The sequence below is a fragment of the Diorhabda sublineata genome, chromosome 10, assembly GCF_026230105.1.
Source record: "Diorhabda sublineata isolate icDioSubl1.1 chromosome 10, icDioSubl1.1, whole genome shotgun sequence".
Taxonomy (NCBI): Eukaryota; Metazoa; Arthropoda; class Insecta; order Coleoptera; family Chrysomelidae; genus Diorhabda; species Diorhabda sublineata.
Genome location: NC_079483.1, coordinates 18,464,892 through 18,484,463, shown reverse-complemented (window position 1 = coordinate 18,484,463; position 19,572 = coordinate 18,464,892). Strand labels below are relative to the sequence as shown.

General features: G+C 37.8%; 1 protein-coding gene across 6 annotated transcripts in view; it reads left to right on the top strand.

Annotated features, from left to right (window-relative positions):
- LOC130449915 (cell adhesion molecule Dscam2) overlaps positions 1–19,572 on the top strand; it is a 193,948-nt gene that overhangs the window by 38,096 nt on the left and 136,280 nt on the right. Inside the window, exon 3 of one of the 6 annotated variants that reach the window (XM_056788001.1) lies at positions 13,453–13,626. The exons of the other annotated variants lie outside the window; for them this stretch is intronic. Coding sequence (XP_056643979.1) covers positions 13,453–13,626 — 174 coding nt within the window. The remainder of the gene's footprint in view (positions 1–13,452; positions 13,627–19,572) is intronic. 6 annotated transcript variants of the gene reach the window in all.

Genomic DNA, 19,572 nt, shown 5'->3' with positions numbered 1-19,572 from the left:
ATCGTGTCGATTGTTGATTGTATTCATTTTGATCTGCGTAGATATTCAAAAGTGTTTTTGTAGGTGATTCAATTGAGTCTGAGTTTCCTTGGAGGAATTCACTACGAGTATCAATCAATAAATAATAACGATAAGAATGTACGAGGTTAATCTATTTGAATTATCGTGTCGATTTTTAATTGTATTCATTTTGATCTGCGTTGATATTCAAAAGTGTTTTTGTAGGTGATTCAATTGAGTCTGAGTTTCTTTGGAGGAATTCACTACGAGTATCAATCAATAAATAATAACGATAAGAATGTACGAGGTTAATCTAGTTGAATTATCGTGTCGATTGTTGATTGTATTCATTTTGATCTGCGTAGATATTCAAAAGTGTTTTTGTAGGTGATTCAATTGAGTCTGAGTTTCCTTGAAGGCATTCACTACGAGTATCAATCAATAAATAATAACGATAAGAATGTACGAGGTTAATCTAGTTGAATTATCGTGTCGATTTTTGATTGTATTCACGTTGATCTGCGTAGATATTCAAAAGTGTTTTTGTAGGTGATTCAATTGAGTCTGAGTTTCTTTGGAGGCATTCACTACGAGTATCAATCAATAAATAATAACGATAAGAATGTACGAGGTTAATCTAGTTGAATTATCGTGTCGATTGTTGATTGTATTCATTTTGATCTGCGTAGATATTCAAAAGTGTTTTTGTAGGTGATTCAATTGAGTCTGAGTTTCTTTGGAGGCATTCACTACGAGTATCAATCAATAAATAATAACGATAAGAATGTACGAGGTTAATCTAGTTGAATTATCGTGTCGATTGTTGATTGTATTCATTTTGATCTGCGTAGATATTCAAAAGTGTTTTTGTAGGTGATTCAATTGAGTCTGAGTTTCCTTGGAGGAATTCACTACGAGTATCAATCAATAAATAATAACGATAAGAATGTACGAGGTTAATCTATTTGAATTATCGTGTCGATTTTTAATTGTATTCATTTTGATCTGCGTTGATATTCAAAAGTGTTTTTGTAGGTGATTCAATTGAGTCTGAGTTTCTTTGGAGGAATTCACTACGAGTATCAATCAATAAATAATAACGATAAGAATGTACGAGGTTAATCTAGTTGAATTATCATGTCGATTGTTGGTTGTATTCATTTTGATCTGCGTAGATATTCAAAAGTGTTTTTGTAGGTGATTCAATTGAGTCTGAGTTTCTTTGGAGGCATTCACTACGAGTATCAATCAATAAATAATAACGATAAGAATGTACGAGGTTAATCTAGTTGAATTATCGTGTCGATTGTTGATTGTATTCATTTTGATCTGCGTAGATATTCAAAAGTGTTTTTGTAGGTGATTCAATTGAGTCTGAGTTTCTTTGGAGGCATTCACTACGAGTATCAATCAGTAAATAATAACGATAAGAATGTACGAGGTTAATCTAGTTGAATTATCGTGTCGATTGTTGATTGTATTCACGTTGATCTGCGTAGATATTAAAAAATGTTTTTGTATGTGATTCAATTGAGTCTGAGTTTTCTTGAAGGCATTCACTACGAGTATCAATCAATAAATAATAACGATAAGAATGTACGAGGTTAATCTATTTGAATTATCGTGTCGATTTTTAATTGTATTCATTTTGATCTGCGTTGATATTCAAAAGTGTTTTTGTAGGTGATTCAATTGAGTCTGAGTTTCTTTGGAGGAATTCACTACGAGTATCAATCAATAAATAATAACGATAAGAATGTACGAGGTTAATCTAGTTGAATTATCATGTCGATTGTTGGTTGTATTCATTTTGATCTGCGTAGATATTCAAAAGTGTTTTTGTAGGTGATTCAATTGAGTCTGAGTTTCTTTGGAGGCATTCACTACGAGTATCAATCAATAAATAATAACGATAAGAATGTACGAGGTTAATCTAGTTGAATTATCGTGTCGATTGTTGATTGTATTCATTTTGATCTGCGTTGATATTCAAAAGTGTTTTTGTAGGTGATTCAATTGAGTCTGAGTTTCTTTGGAGGAATTTACCACAAGTGTACAGTGGCGTACAGATTTTGGAATCGAAAAATTTCAGACTTTAGATGTTTCATGTTTATTATTTTTTAATTCTTACTTTTTTTATGTTTTTGTTGATAAATCGATGGATTTTATGTTTGCGTGCGACTGCTTTTTAAATAGATCATAACTACCACAGCATTTACTTATTTATTAAAAATATACCTTTACAGGGTGTTTCAAAAAAAGATGTTTTGGAATCTGACACATCCTATGGACTCAGTCGGTTATTATTTCATAATTTTCAAATCTAGATACTCCAAAAACGCTACAAAGTATCAAGTTTTATCAAGAGTACCTTTTAGGTATGAAATTAAACGATGTTCAAGTTGAAATCTAATATTGAAACAGTTCGATACTACTTGGTACGAATCTTGTAACTAGCGCCTTCTATGAGAACCAGACATAAATACAAATTCATTGGATGTATCAGTTTCGAAAACATGAAATTTCAATACAACGTTGCCGGTAATTGCGACAAAATCGTAAAAAATGTTTCAACGCCCTTCACCTTGAATACGGATGGCGTTACGAAAATTTTTTTACTGAACAAATCCCAAATATTTTCCAATTTTCTATCTATTGTAAACCGACATATCTCCGAATCGGGACACCGTATATAACAAAAATTTATCTTTAAACGTCTTTACAGTTGTTAACCAGTATTATGAAGCCCAGGTATACGATGTGTTCGTCATAAAAGGTAACACAGCTGTCTTTAAATGCCAGATACCGTCTTTCGTTTCGGACCATGTGGAAATCACGTCTTGGCAAGATACGTCCAACAATAGCTTTTTACCTCCGAAGAACGATTACGGTAGAGTCTAGCGCCGTTTTAAAATATATGTTTTGATCGGTTTAAGAGTCGTTTCTGTGGTATCGCCACAACGTTGTCAATAATAGTCCGGTCATATTGGATTCGGATTGAGAAATAAATCAAAAACTTGCTTTAGCATTATGAAATATATTCATCCCAAATAAAACGCTTATAAACTTTTAAAAATATTTATTTCGGAGTATTTAAGGGTGTGGGGATGAAAATACATACATAAACGTTACGTTTCTGTAAAAAGTTTAGTTTCAAACTAAACTTTACGAACAAAATCAAGATCTGAAGAAATCTTTTAGGGTTAATCACTTTATAAGAATGGGAAACAATTTACGATAACTGTCGGCGTGTGGAAACTGATAAAAAGTCAGGATCAAGCAGATAAGCAATAAAATACCAAAAAGAAGATTAAACTGGGGGTTAGTTTGCGAAAACGATAAGAAATATGTAAGCAACATTCTAAAGGAATAGAATGTAGTTCAAAAATCGAGAAAATCGGCACGCAAATATTCCGAGAAGCAATCGAAACTTAGAAGTCTGAGTGACGACGAGTTTCCGCCCCTTAAAAGTTTATTTGATGTGTTATTTCAAAAAAAGTCGGTATGGTTGACGACACATTCTCTTCAGCATATATTTGTCCTCCTGGAAATCCCATATTCGCCAGAATATATGAAAAAGAATCCCTTCAAAGGCCCTTTGAACTGTTTGGCAAAATTTAAAACGAAACGTACATTCTGAAGGTTTGGAAAAATTAGAAAAGAGAATTTCGAATGAACTCCGACAAACCATTGCATCAAAGTGCAAATAATTGAATTATAACAAATGGTTTGTATAGATTTTTTCTGTCCTTACACCCTTAAGAAGAGTCGGTGTATAGTAAAAAGATAACATCAACTTTGTGCTACCCTGTATAGTAATAATTAGTAATGAATATTATATAAAGAGACTAACGGTTCATTATGCATTACCTATGCCACAGGCAGCATACCGCTATTTATAATAAATGAAACTGTAAAAAAAAAAACTTTTTTTTTAGTTCTGACCTTTATACGCGCATACGAGATGTTTTGAAAACCAAAATAAAAGTTTATAAGTATTTGCAGCTCGTTATAAAATTTTCCCGAGTTTATATCTTAATTTTGAGATATTTTACTGTACTATAATACATACGAGTATTTTAACTTCCTCTAAAACACATTTTTTCTATGGTAAATTAGATTCGGTCAAATTATTTCTCGCACCAGTTAATCTGTATACGAGGTTTGCTCCAAAAGTATTGATCCTCCCGTTACGTCAAATCTTCTAAGCGACCTCTTTTGGGGCATGGATGTCACCAGCTTGTTTCCAATGTCTTTTTTTGTCGTTATCTCATATTTTTATTGAAGCACATTGAAGACGCAGACAATGTGGACTGTTTTCTTTGATTATGAATGCGCTGCGCATGACTACACAATATAAAAATATTACAAAACGTAATCAAAATGAAACAGCTGTTTCACGATAACCAATATAACAGCTTTGCAAGCCTGCTTAAGCTCCCGACGAAGTTTTCTGCGACTTCTGGATCTTTTCCAGGTTGAAATGGACCCTCGAAGGCAACTAATGCAGTAACACACCGTTTTGTCAGCTTGCTTGAGCTCCTGACGAAGTTTTCTGCCACTTCTGGTTCTTTTCCAGATTGAAATGGGCCCTCGAAGGACTTAAATTTGATGACAAGGCAACTAACGCAGAAACACACCGTTTTGTCAGCTTGCTTGAGCTCCTGACGAAGTTTTCTGCCACTTCTGGTTCTTTTCCAGATTGAAATGGGCCCTCGAAGGACTTAAATTTGATGACAAGGCAACTAACGCAGTAACACACCGTTTTGTCAGCTTGCTTGAGCTCCTGACGAAGTTTTCTGCCACTTCTGGTTCTTTTCCAGATTGAAATGGGCCCTCGAAGGACTTAATTTTGATGACAAGGCACCTAACGTAGTAACACACCGTTTTGTCAGCTTGCTTGAGCTCCTGACGAAGTTTTCTGCCACTTCTGGTTCTTTTCCAGATTGAAATGGGTCCTCGAAGGACTTAATTTTGATGACAAGGCACCTAATGCAGTAACACACCGTTTTGTCAGCTTGCTTGAGCTCCTGACGAAGTTTTCTGCCACTTCTGGTTCTTTTCCAGATTGAAATGGGCCCTCGAAGGACTTAATTTTGATGACAAGGCACCTAACGTAGTAACACACCGTTTTGTCAGCTTGCTTGAGCTCCTGACGAAGTTTTCTGCCACTTCTGGTTCTTTTCCAGATTGAAATCAGCCCTCGAAGGACTTAAGTTTGATGACAAGGCAACTAATGCAGTAACGCACAGTTTTGCCAGCCTGCTAAAGTTCCCGACGAAGTTTTCTGCGACTTCTGGTTCTTTTCCAGATTGAAATCAGCCTTCGAAGGACTTAAATTTGATGACAAGGCAACTAACGCAGTAACGCACCGTTTTGTCAGCCTGCTTGAGCTCCCGACGAAGTTCTCTGCGACTTCTGGTTCTTTTCCAGATTGAAATCGGCGCTGGGGAGATTAGGAAGTTTGCTGATAAAGCAACTGATGCAGTGAAAGCGAATGTTGAAATGGAAAAGTAATATTGAATAAAAGTTCGATGCTTTTGGGATAAACCTCGTATAACAAATTGTTGGAAACTGAAAATACTATAGTTATTGCATTCTTTAACATCAGCGTTTCCGCAAAAGTTACTCAAAGTGGAACGGTGGAATTTAATCTAATTTTCTTTGTAAATTACATTGAAATTAGAAAATTTAGGTCAACTTCTAATAGAGTGTATGAAGAGAATATTAAATTTTGACATTAAGGGAATGTCGGAAGCTCTTCATTGATTTCTAATTATTACGTCTCATGTGGTTAACATCATCATTTACAAAATAAATTTCTCTTGTATATCTTAAAGTGAATTGAGAATAAAAATCGACCGAGAGCAAAAATTTGAAAATAAATCAACTTGATTTTGCTGAGGGCCTTTACCACTTTACCATAGACTCAAACCAAGTCCTTTTCAAGGCAGATCTTGTTAACCTCTCAAGGAAATCTGAGTAGATCCGTTAACGCAAGAGCTTTTGATCAGAAGTCAGATTTTCTGCCACCAACTTCGCACAGGCTTTTGTCATGTCATTCGGCGATCTGCACGCACAATTTGGTTGATTTTGGTCACTGATTCCGGAGTTGAAACAGTCACAAGGCGACCTGGACATCTTCAGTGGTCTCTTCCGTTTAGAGAGCCCTCTAAGCGGGCAGTCTCGTTATTTAATAGCCAGATCTCGTATATCTTCGTGTTTGCCCCTTACTATCACTACTAGATCATCGTAGATGTTGTAGCATCGCTTCGGTTGATTTTTTGATGGACCGATGTGCGACTTCACCAAAAGCTCCTTCTACATCGATGAATGCTGTTAGAGCGAAAAGAGTAGATTGAGAAACTAGTGGAATAACGAATCTCATTATAATTTAAAGCGACTCGTAATTAAGTGGACGTGACTACAGTAACGACGTTAAAACGATTGATAAATTTTTTGTAGTTCATTAAACTTTCACCTTCTCTCCGTGACGTACCCATTTAACCCCCCAAAAAAAACCACCACCAACAATTTTTCTTCCGTATTTAACCGAATTATACCACCTGTTGGAGATATCCTGAGCTAACCAACCGCTCCCATTCTCCGGTTTCCGATCCGCGAGGCGGCTTTTCATCGTAGTTCGTCGACACGGTCTCGTTCAGATTCAAATTAATCGCGTAACACGAACTCGTGGAAAAACGTAGAACTACAATTGTTGAGAATAATCGATTCCTATTCGAGATTAATTCTTAATTGATGGTATAATAGTGGTTGGAGGAGTTATTAGATATTTAGAGCGTGTTGAGTGAGTTTGTATACGCGATATGTTTGTTCCTCAACTAATCGATTAATAATCGATTACAAACTATTTATTAATGGTTTAAAACAAATTTTAAATAATCATACAGTTACACATTTTTTACGACACAAGAATCGATTAGTTTTCGATTATTTCACATGAATTGCGATGATTAGTGAATAGAAAATCGATTGAAATCGGTCTTAATCGATGACTTTTATTTGTTCTGGGAAGAATATAAGAAATATCAACAACAAAGTTTTATATTGTCGACGAAAACACCCCCAGCCTCCTTTAGATTTAAATTGTATGATTTGAAGTTTTTTCAAAATTTGAAAAGAAGTTTTTCCCATGCACACGTCTCATACTTGGCGGGAGCGTCAATAATGGTTGTAGCACAACGCCGACTGACGCCCGAATGTCGACAATAGCGGAATGTGTAGTGCGAGAAATTTAGAAAATATACAAGTTCTGATTTGTTTCAACTTTAAAGGCCTATAACTCAGAAACTAGAGTCGTATGAGAATTTTTTTGTAACAGAGCATATTTTCACGTCATCTACTCATTCCCGAATTGTCGGCAAGTCCCGAAACATCCTGTAAATTCAAAGGACGTACCGAACTATTCGAATACATTCCTCTCAACTTTAATAATTCATTGGGGTCCAATCATCATTGATAAATCTCAGTAAACGGGGCCGGACTATTAAATTGATAACTGCATTTGGTTCTATTTATAAATTTATGCGGCCATTACCTAATAATAGTCAATTACTGTAATTGGGTCTTCATTTTGATTTTTTTCGTGTCTAGATAAAGAGATAATTCCATCACCCAAATTGATTTGTACGCAGAAAATTGCGAGAGAAATACAGAAAGGATGAATTTGATCTTGTAAACATTGGAAAAATAGACAATTCTTATACAAGTTGATTCATTGATAAGTGTCGATGTCCTGATTCTAGATATTAAGATACGAATATCAAATTCTACGCCCCTGGATACCGTCTTGATTAATGAGATACCAGAATATCTTGTGCTGACGAGACTCGCAACTACCAAAACTGAAATCTAAGATTTATGTAATCCTCCTTATACCTTTGCCTTTGATTAAATACTAAAAACACGATAAAAGTATAAAGATTTAAATATCCAGGTGCAATAATGGCAGACTAAAGCAGGAAATAGAAGGAAAAACAGGAGGGAGAATTAGACTTATAGGCTATCCAGAGTTGACCAGAAACTTGAACAGGTCAGATCATAGAAGAGAGGTCATTGACCCGACTCTGTTTTGCCGATGCATAATCTCATCTAGAGCAGCATTTTGATCGGGCAAACCTGGATCATAAACATTTATCGGAACTCCTTTTTTTTTTTTTTTTGGATAAGTGTAAGTCTGTGAAATCAGCTACCAAGACATGTCTTTTCCGATGCGAATGCGAATAGAAGCATCTTTCTTTGGGAAAAAAGAGAAGAAAAATATAAAAATAGAAAGTTTTATAACAAGGATCGTCAAGCTTCTCAAAATAGCCATTAACTGTCAACATTACCTTTTCATTTCTGAAAAATCTTTGACCATCGAGCAATTTTCTCAAACTCCGAGCCATTTTTTCAAGTCTTGGAACAGAAAATAATCCGAGAGGGCTAAATCTGGCGAAATATAATGCATGAAAGAGCAGATCAAACTTTAAACTGACGCTATGACTTTTCCTGCAGATGGAACGGTCTTTGTACTTTTTGAATGTCTGGTATATCGTTCACTTTCAATCGAGGATCATCCAGTGGATTGTCTTCAACATTTTTAGAGTCGTCACCTCATTTGGTCGACCATTACGATGTTGGATTTTGACCATGGCCAGAATAACAAAAAAAACGTTGGATCCAAAATAGCAGGTGGAAGTAATGGATTGAAATTGTGAAGGAATCAAACGAAATTATAAGGCATGACCGCCATATATCGAACGATAATCTGGATAAGGATTAAATGAAAACAAAATTCTGGATTGAAATAGTCAAAAATTTGATTCAAAAAAGGTTTTTTATATTTTCATATCGGTGCTGATAGAAAAATTTACTTTTTGGTTTGGTTTTACAATTAATAAAAACATTTCGAAAATATTTGTGTTATTTCTTCAATAAAACTTTTTATCAGTCAGTGTTGCAACAAAAGACATCGTGTCTTCAAATGAATTGAGATAAGGCATTCCAAACATGAAGTTTTATCTTTTGTATAATGATGTAATTTAGTAATAATAAATATTTCAATGAAAACAACGAACCGTCTTTTATTATAATTTTATATAGTCAAGTTTTGAACCTTGCACCTATTAATCTAGACCAGAACCTCAAACGGGTCTCAATAGTCCGGTGAGTAGAAGTTTCTCCTCGAAACTTCGAGAAAGAAATATCACTAAAGTTGGCACAGAAATATGAACAGATAGAAAAACCAGTAAGCGGAAAATTGAGTGTTAATCATGTGCAAGTTTTTGAGAAATTGGCTGTTCTGCAAACTTTAGAAGAAGAATGCTTCCATCGATAAAAGTTATTCGTTATCCTATTATTGGACGTCACGAAAAAATGACTTTTCCAAGTTTTCCCATCAGAACACTATCATTGGCGAAGTTATGAACATGGTTGGCCTCCGTCACTATTATAGTATTTGTGCAGTAACGGTTCGAAACGATAGTGTTAAATTAAAAAAAAACTCCGGTTGAGGGCTACAAATTGTTGCGAGGACAATTCTCTATCTAGTGCGCTTGTTTTTGAGTGGTATAAGCGCTTTAATGAGGACCGAGACAGCACTGAAGATGTCCAAAGCCCTGGTCGCCATGTGGATGTTTCAACTCCGGAAATAGTGACCAAAATCAACCAAATTGTGCGTGCAGATCGTCGAATGAGCAATTTTACTCGAGGAATTACACTGTGCGTTGTTGATGCCAAAACATTTGACTCCTGACCGAAAGTTATTGCGTCAACTGGTTCAGATTTCCTTGAATGTTTAGAAACAGATCTGCTTCGGAAGGGATCCGATTTGAGTCGATGGAAGCGGTAAACCAGAGCTGCTGGAGGCCGCCCTCACCAAAGAGGACTTCCAGCACTGTAAGTCTATGCGAAGTTGGTGCCAATAAATCTGACTCCTGACCAAAAGTTCCTGCATCAACGGGTCCGTTCAGATTTCCTTGAAAAGTTAGAAAAAGATCTGTTTTGAAAGGGATCCGATTTGAGTCGATGGAAGCGGTAAACCAGAGCTGCTGGAGGCCGCCCTCACCAAAGAGGACTTCCAGCACTGTAATTCTATGCGAAGTTGGTGCCAAAAAATCTGACTCCTGACCAAAAGTTCCTGCATCAACGGGTCCGTTCAGATTTCCTTGAAAAGTTAGAAAAAGATCTGTTTTGAAAGGGATCCGATTTGAGTCGATAGAAGCGGTAAACCAGAGCTGCTGGAGGCCGCCCTCACCAAAGAGGACTTCCAGCACTGTAAGTCTATGCGAAGTTGGTGCCAATAAATCTGACTCCTGACCAAAAGTTCCTGCATCAACGGGTCCGTTCAGATTTCCTTGAAAAGTTAGAAAAAGATCTGTTTTGAAAGGGATCCGATTTGAGTCGATGGAAGCGGTAAACCAGAGCTGCTGGAGGCCGCCCTCACCAAAGAGGACTTCCAGCACTGTAATTCTATGCGAAGTTGGTGCCAAAAAATCTGACTCCTGACCAAAAGTTCCTGCATCAACGGGTCCGTTCAGATTTCCTTGAAAAGTTAGAAAAAGATCTGTTTTGAAAGGGATCCGATTTGAGTCGATGGAAGCGGTAAACCAGAGCTGCTGGAGGCCGCCCTCACCAAAGAGGACTTCCAGCACTGTAAGTCTATGCGAAGTTGGTGCCAATAAATCTGACTCCTGACCAAAAGTTCCTGCATCAACGGGTCCGTTCAGATTTCCTTGAAAAGTTAGAAAAAGATCTGTTTTGAAAGGGATCCGATTTGAGTCGATGGAAGCGGTAAACCAGAGCTGCTGGAGGCCGCCCTCACCAAAGAGGACTTCCAGCACTGTAAGTCTATGCGAAGTTGGTGCCAATAAATCTGACTCCTGACCAAAAGTTCCTGCATCAACGGGTCCGTTCAGATTTCCTTGAAAAGTTAGAAAAAGATCTGTTTTGAAAGGGATCCGATTTGAGTCGATGGAAGCGGTAAACCAGAGCTGCTGGAGGCCGCCCTCACCAAAGAGGACTTCCAGCACTGTAAGTCTATGCGAAGTTGGTGCCAATAAATCTGACTCCTGACCAAAAGTTCCTGCATCAACGGGTCCGTTCAGATTTCCTTGAAAAGTTAGAAAAAGATCTGTTTTGAAAGGGATCCGATTTGAGTCGATGGAAGCGGTAAACCAGAGCTGCTGGAGGCCGCCCTCACCAAAGAGGACTTCCAGCACTGTAATTCTATGCGAAGTTGGTGCCAAAAAATCTGACTCCTGACCAAAAGTTCCTGCATCAACGGGTCCGTTCAGATTTCCTTGAAAAGTTAGAAAAAGATCTGTTTTGAAAGGGATCCGATTTGAGTCGATGGAAGCGGTAAACCAGAGCTGCTGGAGGCCGCCCTCACCAAAGAGGACTTCCAGCACTGTAATTCTATGCGAAGTTGGTGCCAAAAAATCTGACTCCTGACCAAAAGTTCCTGCATCAACGGGTCCGTTCAGATTTCCTTGAAAAGTTAGAAAAAGATCTGTTTTGAAAGGGATCCGATTTGAGTCGATGGAAGCGGTAAACCAGAGCTGCTGGAGGCCGCCCTCACCAAAGAGGACTTCCAGCACTGTAAGTCTATGCGAAGTTGGTGCCAATAAATCTGACTCCTGACCAAAAGTTCCTGCATCAACGGGTCCGTTCAGATTTCCTTGAAAAGTTAGAAAAAGATCTGTTTTGAAAGGGATCCGATTTGAGTCGATGGAAGCGGTAAACCAGAGCTGCTGGAGGCCGCCCTCACCAAAGAGGACTTCCAGCACTGTAAGTCTATGCGAAGTTGGTGCCAATAAATCTGACTCCTGACCAAAAGTTCCTGCATCAACGGGTCCGTTCAGATTTCCTTGAAAAGTTAGAAAAAGATCTGTTTTGAAAGGGATCCGATTTGAGTCGATGGAAGCGGTAAACCAGAGCTGCTGGAGGCCGCCCTCACCAAAGAGGACTTCCAGCACTGTAAGTCTATGCGAAGTTGGTGCCAATAAATCTGACTCCTGACCAAAAGTTCCTGCATCAACGGGTCCGTTCAGATTTCCTTGAAAAGTTAGAAAAAGATCTGTTTTGAAAGGGATCCGATTTGAGTCGATGGAAGCGGTAAACCAGAGCTGCTGGAGGCCGCCCTCACCAAAGAGGACTTCCAGCACTGTAAGTCTATGCGAAGTTGGTGCCAATAAATCTGACTCCTGACCAAAAGTTCCTGCATCAACGGGTCCGTTCAGATTTCCTTGAAAAGTTAGAAAAAGATCTGTTTTGAAAGGGATCCGATTTGAGTCGATGGAAGCGGTAAACCAGAGCTGCTGGAGGCCGCCCTCACCAAAGAGGACTTCCAGCACTGTAATTCTATGCGAAGTTGGTGCCAAAAAATCTGACTCCTGACCAAAAGTTCCTGCATCAACGGGTCCGTTCAGATTTCCTTGAAAAGTTAGAAAAAGATCTGTTTTGAAAGGGATCCGATTTGAGTCGATGGAAGCGGTAAACCAGAGCTGCTGGAGGCCGCCCTCACCAAAGAGGACTTCCAGCACTGTAAGTCTATGCGAAGTTGGTGCCAATAAATCTGACTCCTGACCAAAAGTTCCTGCATCAACGGGTCCGTTCAGATTTCCTTGAAAAGTTAGAAAAAGATCTGTTTTGAAAGGGATCCGATTTGAGTCGATGGAAGCGGTAAACCAGAGCTGCTGGAGGCCGCCCTCACCAAAGAGGACTTCCAGCACTGTAATTCTATGCGAAGTTGGTGCCAAAAAATCTGACTCCTGACCAAAAGTTCCTGCATCAACGGGTCCGTTCAGATTTCCTTGAAAAGTTAGAAAAAGATCTGTTTTGAAAGGGATCCGATTTGAGTCGATGGAAGCGGTAAACCAGAGCTGCTGGAGGCCGCCCTCACCAAAGAGGACTTCCAGCACTGTAAGTCTATGCGAAGTTGGTGCCAATAAATCTGACTCCTGACCAAAAGTTCCTGCATCAACGGGTCCGTTCAGATTTCCTTGAAAAGTTAGAAAAAGATCTGTTTTGAAAGGGATCCGATTTGAGTCGATAGAAGCGGTAAACCAGAGCTGCTGGAGGCCCTCACCAAAGAGGACTTCCAGCACTGTTTGGCGAGGGGAAGGGAGTATATTGAAGGGAAGCATCCGAATGTATAAAAATTTTTATAATATAACCCTTTTTCGTAACCAGTCTCGTTATTTAAGACCTCGTATCTAAGTCGTAATCAAACACCAACTGATTGGGCGCAAAAATTGAACATTCTCCAATAAAAAAACCAGTGGACTAGACTATACGTGTTTAAGAATATTCTAAAAGAAATTAGTTCGATATTTTCCGCAACCCTTAGCGAGATCATAACAACTCCCGACCTAGTTCCAATAATAAAATCACCCTATTGACGAAACAAGTCTTACACTAAGATCTCACTCGACTTTTTTAATCTTCTAGTCGTATCGCAAGCGTACGCGACTAACGTAATGGATGAAAGCGTCCTCAAGGGCAACACCGCCATATTCAAGTGTCACATACCTAGCTTCGTAAGTGACTACGTCTCCGTCACTTCCTGGTTACAAGACGACGGACACGAAATTATGACCCGGGACGGATCTAGTTTGATATATGGTGGGTCCCCGACACAAACACAAAAACCTTGAGAGTCGATCCTTATTATTGCTGTTGTTGAGGTGAACGTCTCCTTTCGAAAAATATCAAGATATTTATAGAAGTTTATCTTTTTAAAACTGTACGGGGTTAAGGCGATAATAAACTGTTTTTACAACAAAAAAAACTCAGATTTTAGTATATTCATAACAAATACATCAAATTATTAAACTGTAAGAGCTTAAACAATGATCCTTGTGGATCAGAACTGTCAACCTACGCTCTTTATTTGTCATTTTCTACAACTAAGGCAGGACTGAAGAGGTTTCTTTCCAAGGAAGACAGATTATTGCATTCCCCAACTCCAAATATCGTATTTGCGGTCAAAGATTTGAAACACCTTCACAGGAAAGAGCCAGATATTGATCGCTCCAGGAGGCGTGCGTCTAAGAATGTCATTAAACTCTAAACGATGTTATAACATCCCGCAGAAACCAAACCAAGCAGATAATACCGATCCATCCATGTCACTATCGATGAACACACCTCAGAAAGGTTTGATGTCAACGCTGGTGTTCCCCAGGGACGCATCTTGTCATCTATTCTCTTCCTAATATACATCAACGATCTATTCGACTAAAATGGAAATCTATAGCTTCGCCGACCACCAATACTGATCTTTAAAACGTGGGATGGGAGTAACTCGATCGAGTTTAATGTAGCGCAAGCCCAGGCTGCTGTTTTCACGAAGAAGGCTGGCTCTGTAGCATACGATTTGGTCCTGGCTTGGAGCTTGGAACTTGGAGCCTTCACTATAAACTCTGTAGCGGTTTCTAATCCTCTACAAGGCCCAGATTCGTCTATCTTTGGAAAACGACAATATACGAAGTCAGCTGGTCAAAGCGAAACGTCAAAAGTCAAAACAAAATCTGAGAGCTGTCTTTCAAGATTCGGAACGAACCGAGTCGTGGGATTGGAGTAAAGTAAAGAACAGAGTTTTTCAGGTGTAAATAGCCGAACGCAGTACATGTTTAAACTATGGAAGATTGATTTGACTAAGCTGCGTTGTTTTGTAAATTGAAACAGCAAGATTTTGCCAATTTTTCATACCAGTTATGTTCGATTTTTTAAAAAAAAGGAGACGTTTACTTTTTCAACATTTATTCCTTTTCGTAACCCAACTACCTAACCTGGATACGTTTCTGGAGAGCTACTATCATAAAATTAATATTGAATATAGAGAGATTGAGGTATGGAAGATGATTCGAATTGAATCAAACTGTTGATCGAGAGAGACGGAACATCGGTGTACCGCTTTATATTTCTCTCTATTCTATTCTGATTGGATCGTTACGATGTCGAAGTTTAGAGCCGTGGGAACGTTTATGTAATATCCCTATAAGGAGAGTTGGTATGAGAAAAAACGTCTCTACGTTATGGTATTCATTGTCTCTCTCGTTCGAGACACTTTATCTATATTGCGCATGTCTGAAAATGCGCAGAACCGAGTTGGAACCTCGGAGGATAGAAAAATCGTTGCCATTTTGTGTTCCTTAGTAAAAACAGCTTTTACTTATAGAAATTGTCCATTTAGAAGTGATACATTATATGAATGGGAACTACAAAGATAACAAAAGCCGCTAGAGAGAGATAGAGTAGTAAATCGATTCTTTTTTTCACTCAATAAGCCGTGTGACTAACTGAGCTGAATTGCTTACTGGTGAGCATTTTTTTGAGATCGGCGTATAGCTAGTAGTCACTTGGGGACAGATCTGGGCTATACGGTGGATGAGGAAGCGATTCGAAGTGTAATTCGTTCAATTTAACCATCGTTGCCAACGATTTGTGAATCGGTGAAACAATGATTTTGAATTCAAACGATCCAACAACTCTTTGGTGGTGGTTCACCATCCGCGGTTCACTCAGATGACGATCGTTTTGATTCCAGAATAACGTGGCCAAGGCTGAATCATCAACGCGTTGTTGTTTTTGATCGATTGTAAGTAAACTAGGCACAGCTTCAAGGTTTCTCATGCTCAAATGGTTCTTTTTGATGGAGCAAAGTCCAAATAAGATTATTGAAACCATTGCTGAGCTCCATCTGGGAGCAATGATAAATTAACACACGAAATTGTTTCGAAAATAACAAAAAGTAGTTTCACTTAAATGGCTTTTTCTGACTAATCGAAACGTCATGAAATTTTAGATATAGTGGCAGCGCCATCTGTGTGTCAGTCATACGACTTATTGAGGGATGCTATATATAAAAGTGATAAAAATCAAATAAAAAATGTATTTTCAAAGTTTATTAAGAATCGTGCTTCTGTCAAAAGTAAAACAAAACTTCGGTGGGTAAAAATGAGCGATTCTAGTGGTTCTACTCCTCAAAAAATTAGAGCACACACCGAAAAAGTGCCAAAATTATATGAAAAATTATACGATACGACATTTAATATAAATAACATCCAATAAAATATTAATATATCTAATTCAAAACCAAAGTTTGGTTTAGTCAAGTTTTAGTTTACGTCATCATTCACATGTACGATCTTTTAGTATCAAATTTTCTTTCTTAAATTATTACCTCACAAATCATACTAATTAAACACGGATTTCTTCCATTTTGTACGACACTATGCCTTCGGAATTTCCTTAGCACATGAATTTACAAGAAAAGAAAATATCGACACCGTAATTTATGTCCAACCCTCGTATATTGTATAATAAAAACATTGTATATTTTCTACGAGTTATATTTGAATACAAGTATTTGAAATAGAGGTGGGAGACAACGCTTTCAGTTTGATAATAACAGTTTTTCGAACTCGAGGAAAACCAACTACTTTCTGGCTATATATCGCGACGATTATTGGATTACATTTTTCCGGAAAATGCGATCGAGCACACAAAACGTGAAAATTGATAAAAATTATGAAAAAAAAAATGTTGATAATAGACGTTTTTAATAATTTTCTATGTCTATTTCTAACTACGAATCATTCGAAAACTTATTCGACTCCATTTTAATTTTTGCAGTTGTGTCGCAAGCTTACAAAGCCAATGTAATGGAAGAAAGCGTCTTAAAAGGCAACACCGCAATTTTCAAGTGCTTTATACCGAGTTTCGTAAGCGATTACGTCTACGTTACATCTTGGTTGCAAGACGACGGGCACGAAAGTCAGGAAATTCGTAACGACGGAACTTACGGTGTGTGACAAAAAAATTTACATTCTATTACCAATTTTCCCCGCCAAAAAAAAAACAATTTCGTCACCAATATCTGACTCTCTCTCTAAAATTAAATATTGTATCTAGGAATATTTGTTTACTGTCAGCTGTTTAGTCTTAAGCCTACTCTTTCGAATGCGATGTGTACCGAGTCCGTAGACAAACCAGTGTAGCCGTTACCTGCGTTTATATAGAGGCCGTTTTTTTCTCATAAAAATTGGTAAAAACATCGGAAAAAGTCAGAAATTTTGTTCGATCCGACTATCTGAATCTTCAAGAATTGATAAAGACAAATTTTAACATGCCAAACGTTTCCAACAATGAAGAGAACATCAAAATGAAAATTTTCAAATCACCAGTCTCGTTTTTTTGCTTTCCATCTTGTCCATATGTCGTTTTAAAACATGGAGGAAGGTTCGTTTTGAATTAAATACATTCTACTAGGCGTGGTAGCCGATTTAATATCCTCCAGTTGATTTTGGTGGGTGAAGTTGAAGATCGTAGAGGACTTGGAAGGAAACAAGCCTCTTGGTTGAAGAGTATTGGAGAATTGATTGGAAAAAGAGAAGCAGGACAGTGCTAAAACGGGCAAAAATAGTAAAATTACTCTCCAATGGGTTCCGGAATACATTGAAGCGAAAAGAAAACACCGAAACTTTCTAAAGTAGCGACGAATCAACCATTTGTACGACACGAACCCTTCTGCGGAATCGCCTACAGGGAAATGGGAAAAAGAAGGTGAAAAAAATCAGATACTGGAAAAATCTATAACCAAATATCTATCGAATGTATCAAGCACGAAGTATTTATGAATATCAATAGTCTTGTGGGGGTATTGACGCTTCAATAGTTACCTGGAGACGCTTTGTTTCGAAGTGTGAGACAATATGGAACTTCGGAGCAATACACCGAAGACCTTTGGTAGCTAAAGCCGTTCCACGTCGTGAGAGGAGTGGGATTAATAGATGAGTTGTAAAAACTGAGCATCATCGTTAAAAAAGGGGATACAATTGAGCATTCGGGGGGAAATATAACACTCTCTATACATATGTAAATAATTATGTCATGTAGAACTATTATTATGAATATTATTCATCCCAGAAGAAATTTTGTACGTCTTTTTGAACATTCGTTGTAATAAGCTATTTATTCATGATTTTTTATTACCATAAAACGGTATATTCGTTGAATTTTTGTAGAAATAATTTGTAAGGTATCTGACCGGTTTTATAAACGGTTACCGGAGTATGTAAACAGGGCTTAATTAAAATATTATCGCGCGTTTATGTTGGATAGTTCACCTGGCGTGTATGACTGTCGTGATGATTGATGGATTTCGTTTTTCTAATAAAATGAAATGAAAATTTGGACATCTGGAATTCCTCAAAACATCCTAGTTTCCTTTCCCGAATCTAACCTATATTTACCACTCCTTAGTAGATTACTTAGTTGTTTTAGTGGCTTTTTATTCTTGGAAGCGTAAATAAATATTTTATTACGATAAACTTTTATACGAAAAGTCAATAAGAAATTTGTTTACGCTTTCGACGAATTCAAAATTTGTTTTATTTTCGAATTCGTCTTTTTTATGTAACAGTATTTGTTTATCGCGAACTGGATGGAATAGGAAGGTCCCAGATGTACCTGGCCCTACAAAAATTTATTTTTTTAATAATAAGAATCGTCAAGCTCCTCAAAACAACCGTTAACTACCGATATCACCTCTTGGAAAATTGTTGGCCACCAGATATCTGAGCTGGTGCATTGCCTCGATAAAACAATACTTCTTACCCAAATGCGGCCGTTTTTGCTTAATTTCTTCACTCAAATATTGCAATAAGATATAAAATTAAAATTATTCCACCCGCATCTCAAACAACTAGAGCCGTAACTTTTCCTGCTGATGGAACAGTCTTTGTCTTCTTTGGAAACGGTTCTCCCTGTTCAGTCCATTATTTTGATTGTTCTTTTGGTTCGGGTGTGAATTTATGGACTCAAATTTTATCCATGGTTGTCAAAAAGTCGATGGAAACGTCTCCACGACGCTGTTTTTAAAATTATTCCACCCGCATCTCAAACAACCAGCGCCGTAACTTTTCCTGCAGATGGAACAGTCTTTGCCTTCCTTGGAACCGGTTCTCCCTTATCAATCCATTGTTTTGATTGTTTTTTTGGTTCGGGTGTGAATTTATGGATTCAAATTTTATCCATGGTTGTCAAAAAGTCGATGGAAACGTCTCCACGACGCTGTTTTTAAAATTATTCCACCCGCATCTCAAACAACCAGCGCCGTAACTTTTCCTGCAGATGGAACAGTCTTTGTCTTCTTTGGAACCGGTTCTCCCTGTTCAGTTCATTATTTTGATTGTTTTTTCGGTTTGGGTGTGAATTTATGGACTCAAATTTTATCCATGGTTGTCAAAAAGTCGATGGAAACGTCTCCACGACGCTGTTTTTAAAATTATTCCACCAGCATCTCAAACAACCAGCGCCGTAACTTTTCCTGCAGATGGAACAGTCTTTGTCTTCTTTGGAACCGGTTCTCCCTGTTCAGTTCATTATTTTGATTGTTTTTTCGGTTTGGGTGTGAATTTATGGATTCAAATTTTATCCATGGTTGTCAAAAAGTATGGAAACGTCTCCACGACGCTATTTTTAAAATTATTCCACCCGCATCTCAAACAACCAGCGCCGTAACTTTTCCTGCAGATGGAACAGTCTTTGCCTTCCTTGGAACCG